The 7,557-nt window shown below is 35.1% G+C and overlaps 1 protein-coding gene across 1 annotated transcript; it reads left to right on the top strand.

Moving 5' to 3' along the window:
* The first annotated feature begins 270 nt into the window (after positions 1-270).
* LOC113700603 (uncharacterized) lies at positions 271-3,632 on the top strand. Its single transcript, XM_027221073.2, has 2 exons — positions 271-3,052; positions 3,233-3,632. The coding sequence occupies exons 1-2, from the start codon at positions 271-273 to the stop codon at positions 3,457-3,459; spliced, it is 3,009 nt and encodes a 1,002-aa protein (XP_027076874.2). The 3' UTR covers positions 3,460-3,632.
* Positions 3,633-7,557: the final 3,925 nt, after the last annotated feature.

Raw genomic sequence — 7,557 nt, 5'->3', positions numbered from 1 at the left:
AACCCCAAACTTGACGTTATGTCAAGAGTTAAAGACTCAACTAGATTGCCGTAGGAGAAGGGGCAAAGACCCAGGAAATAAAGCTTATTACGTAAACATCATGTGTGGGAAACATAAATGAAGGGAAGGACTTTTGCATGGAATGATGATGATAACGAGAACAGACGACTTAAGTCATCTATAAATACCTGCACAAGTGCTAAAATAGCCATCAGCTTTACAACAAAAGTTTTCTCTTAAGAATTTCACTGTGACATACATCCAGCAGATATGTCAACCCTGAATTATTCCATCTGTCCAATCACATTAGTTTTTGCATGCTTGGTCATCCTTCACTTGCTCTCCAATTCTGGAATTAATGCTGCTAATGATCAAATGCATGGAGCATCAAGTACGGGAAGTGAAGGGAAAGCTCTTTTAACATGGAAAGCCAGTCTTGACAATTATAGCCAATCTAAGTTGTCATCCTGGTCATCTTCTGCAAGTCCTTGCAGCACTTGGATTGGAGTTCGATGCAACAAAGCTGGACGAGTATCAGTGATTAACATCACTAGTTCTGGCATCAAAGGTACACTTGATCATCTCAATTTCTCGTCTCTAACCCATCTAACTACAATTGAGCTTTCTCAAAATGCACTCCATGGGACCATACCATCCAACATTGGGAACCTTTCTAGACTAACCTATCTTTCCTTCTGGTCAAATCAATTGTCTGGTGCCATTCCTATTGAAATCAGCCAACTAACCAATCTCTGGTTCTTGAACCTTTTCGATAACTCATTCAATGGATCAATCCCTACTTCAATTGGCAATCTCACAGGCCTAACCCTGCTAAACCTACGAAGCAACAAACTTTCTGGATGGATTCCAGAAGAGATTGGGAAGCTCAAATCTCTAACGAAACTCTCTTTGGCTAACAATACGCTCACAGGTCAGATTCCTCAGTCTGTTGGAAACTTAAGTGGCTTGACTCTGCTGCATCTTTTCCAAAATTATCTTTCTGGACCTATTCCCAAAGTAATTGGAAACTTGACAAAACTAAATGAATTAAGTCTTTTTGGGAACCAGCTATCAGGTCCCATTCCAGAAGAGATTGGGGAGCTCAAATCTCTTACTGGACTCTCTTTAGCTAACAACACGCTCACAGGTCCAATTCCTCTGTCTATTGGAAACTTAAGTGATCTGACTCTGCTGTATCTTTTCCAAAATTATCTTTCTGGGCATATTCCCAAAGAAATTGGAAACTTAACAAAACTAAATGAATTAGATCTTTCAGGGAATCAGCTATCAGGACATATTCCTTCCTCCATTGGAAATTTAACCAAACTCAATGACTTGGATCTTTCTCAAAATAACTTACATGGGGATATCCCTCCTGAATTTGGAAAATTGAAGTTACTAGCTTATATTAGTGTTTTCCAAAACCAGCTAAGTGGTGTTCTTCCGGATGGATTCAACAATCTTACACATTTAAATGTGCTGCAGCTGGAGCAAAACTATCTTACTGGTCGTTTGCCCCAAAATATTTGCATTGGTAGCTCACTGACGAGGTTCATTGTATTTGGAAATAACTTTGTGGGTGCCATGCCAAGGAGCTTGAAAAACTGTTATAGTTTGCGAGATATCATTGTCGCTGACAACCAACTATCAGGAAATATCTCTGAAGAATTTGGCATCTATCCATATGTGGAAATTATGGATTTAAGGAATAACAAATTTTTTGGTCAGCTGTCTTGGAATTGGAGTGGCTATCTGAATTTGACAGCGTTGGGAATCTCGAAAAATAATCTTACTGGCAGAATACCAACTGGGCTTGGAGAGGTATCTCGTCTGCAAAGACTTTATCTCTCTTCAAATCACTTGCATGGGAAGATCCCTAGCAGTTTAGGGAAGCTGACCTTGTTGCTTGAGCTTAAGCTGCACAACAACAATCTCTCAGGCAATATACCAACAGAAATTGGTCAGATGTCTAGGCTTTTAAATCTTAGTTTGTCGGCCAATAATCTTAGTGGCTCAATTCCAGAACAAAATTGCCAAAACATGCTGGAATCAAAATTGCCACTAGAGCTAGGCGAGATGAAAAGCATTGAGACGATGAATCTTTCGCATAATAGGATATCAGGTTCCATCCCAAAAAGCTTTGATCATTGCTTCAGTTTGATTTCCATTGATATATTCTACAATCAGTTGGAAGGTCCTCTCCCCAACATTAGTGCATTTCAAAAAGCTCCATTTGATTCCTTGAGAAACAATAAAGGTTTATGTGGCACTGTTGCTGGATTGAAACCTTGCTCTCAATCAACTCAAAAGAACACTAGTAGAAGGATGACTAAAAGAATGATCTTTCTTGTTGTTGCTCCAATACTAGCAACCATATTTCTTTTGCTCGTGGTTGTGGGCATCTTCATTCGTGCAAGGCCACATACGATAAGCATGGAGAATAAGCCTCAGGAATTTACTAGAAATATGTTCTCTGTCTGGAGCTTTGATGGGAAAATGGTCTATGAAAACATCATTGATGCAATAGAGAATTTCGACCCCAAGTATTGCATTGGAGCAGGAGGATTTGGAAGTGTATTTAGAGCAGAGTTACCAAATGGTCAAGTGGTGGCGGTCAAGAAACTTCATGGAATGGATGATGGTGCCTTGAGGAGACCAAAAGATTTCGCCAATGAGATCCGTGCACTAACAAATATAAGGCATCGCAACATCATGAAGCTGTATGGATTCTGTTCACATGCACAACACACTTTCTTGGTTTATGAATTCTTGGAAGGGGGAAGCTTGATGCACTTGTTGAGCAATGATGAAACAGCAGCCAAGTGCGAATGGATCAAGAGGGTAAGTATTGTTAAGGATGTGGCAAATGCATTATCTTACATGCACCAGAATTGTTCGCCTTCCATAATTCATCGAGATATATCTAGCAAAAATGTTTTGTTAGACTCTGAGTATCAAGCCCATATTTCTGATTTTGGTACTGCAAGAATCTTGAGGCCTGATTCATCTCATTGGACTTCATTTGCTGGAACTTATGGATATGCTGCTCCGGGTATGCTCTTCTTTGCTCAAACAAATCCAATTTTCGCTTTACCTTCTCTTTTTCAGCTAATCCATAATTACATAATGCTAGCATGAGCAAACCAATTTATGCTTTTGGATTATGATTCAATACTCTAAAGGGATTCATCTGCACCATAGTCTAAAGTGATTATTTTTTTGTAAATTGCAGAACTTGCTTTTACCATGGAAGTAAATGAAAAATGTGATGTTTATAGTTTTGGAGTATTAGCTTTAGAAGTGATCATGGGTAAGCATCCAGGTGATTTCATATTGTCGGCATCATCATCCACTTCAACAGCATATGATATACTGTTGAAAGACATTGTGGATCCTCGACTTTCATCTCCCAGTAAGCAAGAGTCGAAACAAGTGACCTTGGTGGCAAAGCTGGTATAGAACCCAATCCTCTGCTGAGGCCAACAATGAAGCAAGTGTGTGTCCAACTGTTAAAGGAAATACCATCTCAATTCAACGTATACCCAATAGTTACAATTGGACAACTTCTGGACCTTCAAATGACAAATGTTTGAACTTCTCTGTTTAAGTATCTTTCCTTCCTCTATCCAAAATTTTCAAATTTTGTTGTCTGCAACTCTAAATTTGGGGAAAATTTTGCTATGATCCCTTGTAAGAAAAAATAGCAATATTAGTGTCAAAGCATGCGGGGTGAAGTTCTAGTTTGAGCAGGGCGGGGATATGTTGACTCCAAGCATTGCAATTGTACCCCCTGACTTATGAAAAATTATAGATTAACTTTAAAAAGGTCTATTTTTTTTTTATTATTGTCTCGCTCTTGCCCCCTGAATTTTCATAATATTCAATCTATCTCCACAATTGCCCCTCCAAAAGCATTGAATTTTCAAATTGCCCTCACCAATTCTACAATGAAACTTTAAAATAACACATAGTATATGATGCTATTCTTATTTCTTTTTATAAATCTTTTTTATTGTGTAAATTTTGTTTCATTAACATTGAACTTCTCTCATATGGTTAGTCACATGAATTGCTTGCAAACCCAATATTCATTCGATAGTTTTAATGTATTCCATTATTGGCTTATTAGAATGTACATATTGTCGTCTTATGGGTAATATTACCAATTGGGCAATTCTATACAATTAGATGAACGAATAAATACAGGACACAGTAAATCACAAGTGTAGACAATTTTTTATTTTATTTTTCAAATATTGAGTTGGTGCATGTCTATTAATTTATAGCGAACAATTAGTTGTACGAAAAGTCTACAAACTGAACATAAGAAGCGTGATGTAAAATTATTACACCCTTTGAATAAAGGCCCTAACTCCAGTATTGAGTCAGAGCGTTCCTTAGAATGAATTTCATGTTCAAAACTTGATACCAAGATTTATGCATTCCTAAATTGCAATTCTTCTAATATTGGATCTGATACTTTAAAAAGCTTGAGCCAGGTTGTGGCAGTGGAGCACAAAAGAAAGCATCTGGACAACCTTGCCTCATGGTAGAAAAGTTGAGAAGTGTTTTGTGCTTCAGGAAAGGAATAATGCTGAAGATGTGACATAGCTAAGCATGCTTGTATAAAGACATTGGATGTTCGATCCATAAAACCAAATTGTCTTGTATTTTCACTAGCTTGGGACAAAAATCATAAAGGATTAATATTTGGTGGCATTTGCATAAATTTCTAGTTAAGAAAAATTAATAGATTTTTCTGTTGTGTGCCTCAGAAAAGCAAATATGGCAATGATCATAATAATGCAACTGCAACACTTGTATAGTCTTTAGATTGTGCATTGGCCTGGAATGTATGTATATAGTCTTTTAGCTTTCAACTAGATTTCTTAATACTTACTCATCATTCTCACATCTTGGTCAGTGAACGAAGAAGAAACTCTGTACGAATATCAAGTTGTTTGGTTCGATTTACAGGCCTACCTAAGCATGGCACATTTCGAAGACCCATGCACAGATTGATGGCCTGTAAGTAGGTCAAATCATCAGAGGAGTGGGCGTTGTGCGTGGCCGTTGGGTCTCTTGAAGACAGTCAACACTAGTGGGTATTAGCATTGGGCTAGTGGGCTTCATGGCTGTGAAAAAGGCCTTCTGGGTAGGGTTGAAACAATGCTCATGTCTGGTAGTAAATAAGAAGTGGACCTAGTATTATGTTTGCAACTAAAGAATTTAGGTATTTACACCTTGCATTAAAAGTTAGAGGAGCGAAATCAATCAATTGTAAAAGCACACAATTGAAAAGTTTCATTTTGTTGACGGAAGTACTTCAAATTTTAATTGTTCAGGGAGCAGCTGACTGCACTAGCTGCTTTTTGAAGTTTCATTTGCAGTTTCTAGAATTGGTCTTTCTTCTTCATGCTACCAAATCATGAATTATCTTAGTTGTACGACTTCTTCTAATGGTTGATTAAGAAAGGAGTCACTCCATCGCTTGTTGCCGTCCAATATTTCCATTTCCTGCTAATGTTTCTCATTATGTTTGAGGACATAAAAGTTTTTTGGAATCTGGATGCTCATGTTATATATGCTTACCCATTTTTTTTTATTGCTTTTCCTATTTTGTAATCCATCTACAATCTCTATAATCAGTCTATCTTTCCCCATATATCTTAAGATCAATCATTTATCTGGAAATACGAGTGTAGATCAATCCTATTTTGTTTTTTGAATTACTTTTGCATGGGAAGAGAGTGTCAAACGATTAAACATTGCCTACAAGAAGAAGAAAAAGAAATGAGCACCAAAGGGGAAAAAAAAATAAAGTGACTTAACTAAATTTTGAAACAAAACCAGCCATAATTGAGCAAGCTTAAAACTATCATAAAGTTGACAATCAAAGAAGACTTGCTGACTAAAATAAATTCTAAAACAATATCGTCCATATTTGAACCGAGTTTAAAAACTAGGGATATTTCATAAATCTCCACTAAGGTTTCTTACAATATCATTGAGCTCCCTAAACTTTCAAATATCTCACCTACCTCCCCTAATTCCAACCTTTTTGTAACATTTCAACCCATCTTACAAAAACTAATATTAAAATACTAGTTTCAAGAGAAAGAAAAAAATTTTCGTGCCACAAGTGTCCTTCTGTATTCCTACTTGTTAATGTACTATAAGCTTTACATACAAATAAATGGTTGGGAAACAAAGGCAATTAGTAATAAAAATATTTTCAAGATATTGGTGCCAAAATATTAATTTATTAAAATATCATTCCATGCTTTATCAAGCTAAAAGACTATTTTTATTTCAAGTTGTCCAAGCAAATAACCATAGTAAAAAAGAAAAGAGAAAAAGAAATATATCCCCAAGAATAAAAATTAAATATATCACGATTAGAGTTGAACTAGTTTTTGGATGCCACACAAAGGCATGGCAATGCCAAGTTTAAGCTTAGCATGTATAATTTTAGGGTTCTATTTATAATGCAATGCATGTAATGGTTTCCAAATGGAATTCATGTGCATGTGGTGCGAACATTTGTCTGTAATAATGAAATATCTGTCATTGAATCTGGAGTAAATATACTTACAAGAGAGATAATTAATTGTATTAGGTTTATGTCTAAATGGATATTAATTAGTTTTTGTTTTTGTTTTTGCTGCAATAAAAGTGTGGGCTGTTTAGTTTGGAGAAGTTAGTTTGTTTTTTGTTTTTTGTTTTTTTGCTTTGTGGTTTATTGTTATGGAACAGGATTTAGCATCTATCAATCCGTTGAATGATGGATTTTGCGATTGGGTTGTCCGGGTTGTTCTTATTGAGAAGAGTCTTGTTCACCATGGCGTTAATATGGGCCGACATTATCAACAATATGTTTTTGCTGATAATTTGGTAATGATTATTTTGTTTGATTTTTTATTGTTCCTTTGATATGTTATAATTTCTTTTATGAGTTATCCTATTTTTTTGGGCTCATATAATATCCATTTTATATGGATAAGAATTCCATAAACTATTAGAATCTTAGTTAGTAACTATTACTTCTTATCTATTCATAATCGATATGGATCTAGAAAAGAATAAAATAGAATTTCAAATAAATTATTGAATATTATAGAGCACAACGATTAATATAGCGGTATAGAATTTTGATTTTTTAACACTTGATTAAATTCGAATTATCATCTACTATTAGACAGTCAATGGTTTTAGTATGGGCCAACATTATCAGTGATATGTTTTTGCTGATAATTTGGTAATGATTATTTTGTTTTATTTTTTATTGTTCCTTTGACATGTTATAATTTCTTTTATGAGTTATCCTATTTTTTTTGGGCTCATATAATATCCATTTTTTATGGATAAGAATTCCATAAACTATTAGATTCTTAGTTAGTAACTATTACTTCTTATCTATTCATAATCGATATGGATCTAGAAAAGAATAAAATAGAATTTCAAACAAATTATTGAATATTATAGAGCACAACGATTAATATAGCGATATAGAATTTTGATTTTTTAACACTTGATTAAATTCGAATTATCATCTAC

The sequence above is a fragment of the Coffea arabica genome, chromosome 1e, assembly GCF_036785885.1.
Source record: "Coffea arabica cultivar ET-39 chromosome 1e, Coffea Arabica ET-39 HiFi, whole genome shotgun sequence".
NCBI lineage: Eukaryota > Viridiplantae > Streptophyta > Magnoliopsida > Gentianales > Rubiaceae > Coffea > Coffea arabica.
The sequence above is the reverse complement of the archived record's forward strand: the minus strand, read 5'-3'. Positions and strand labels throughout refer to the sequence as shown.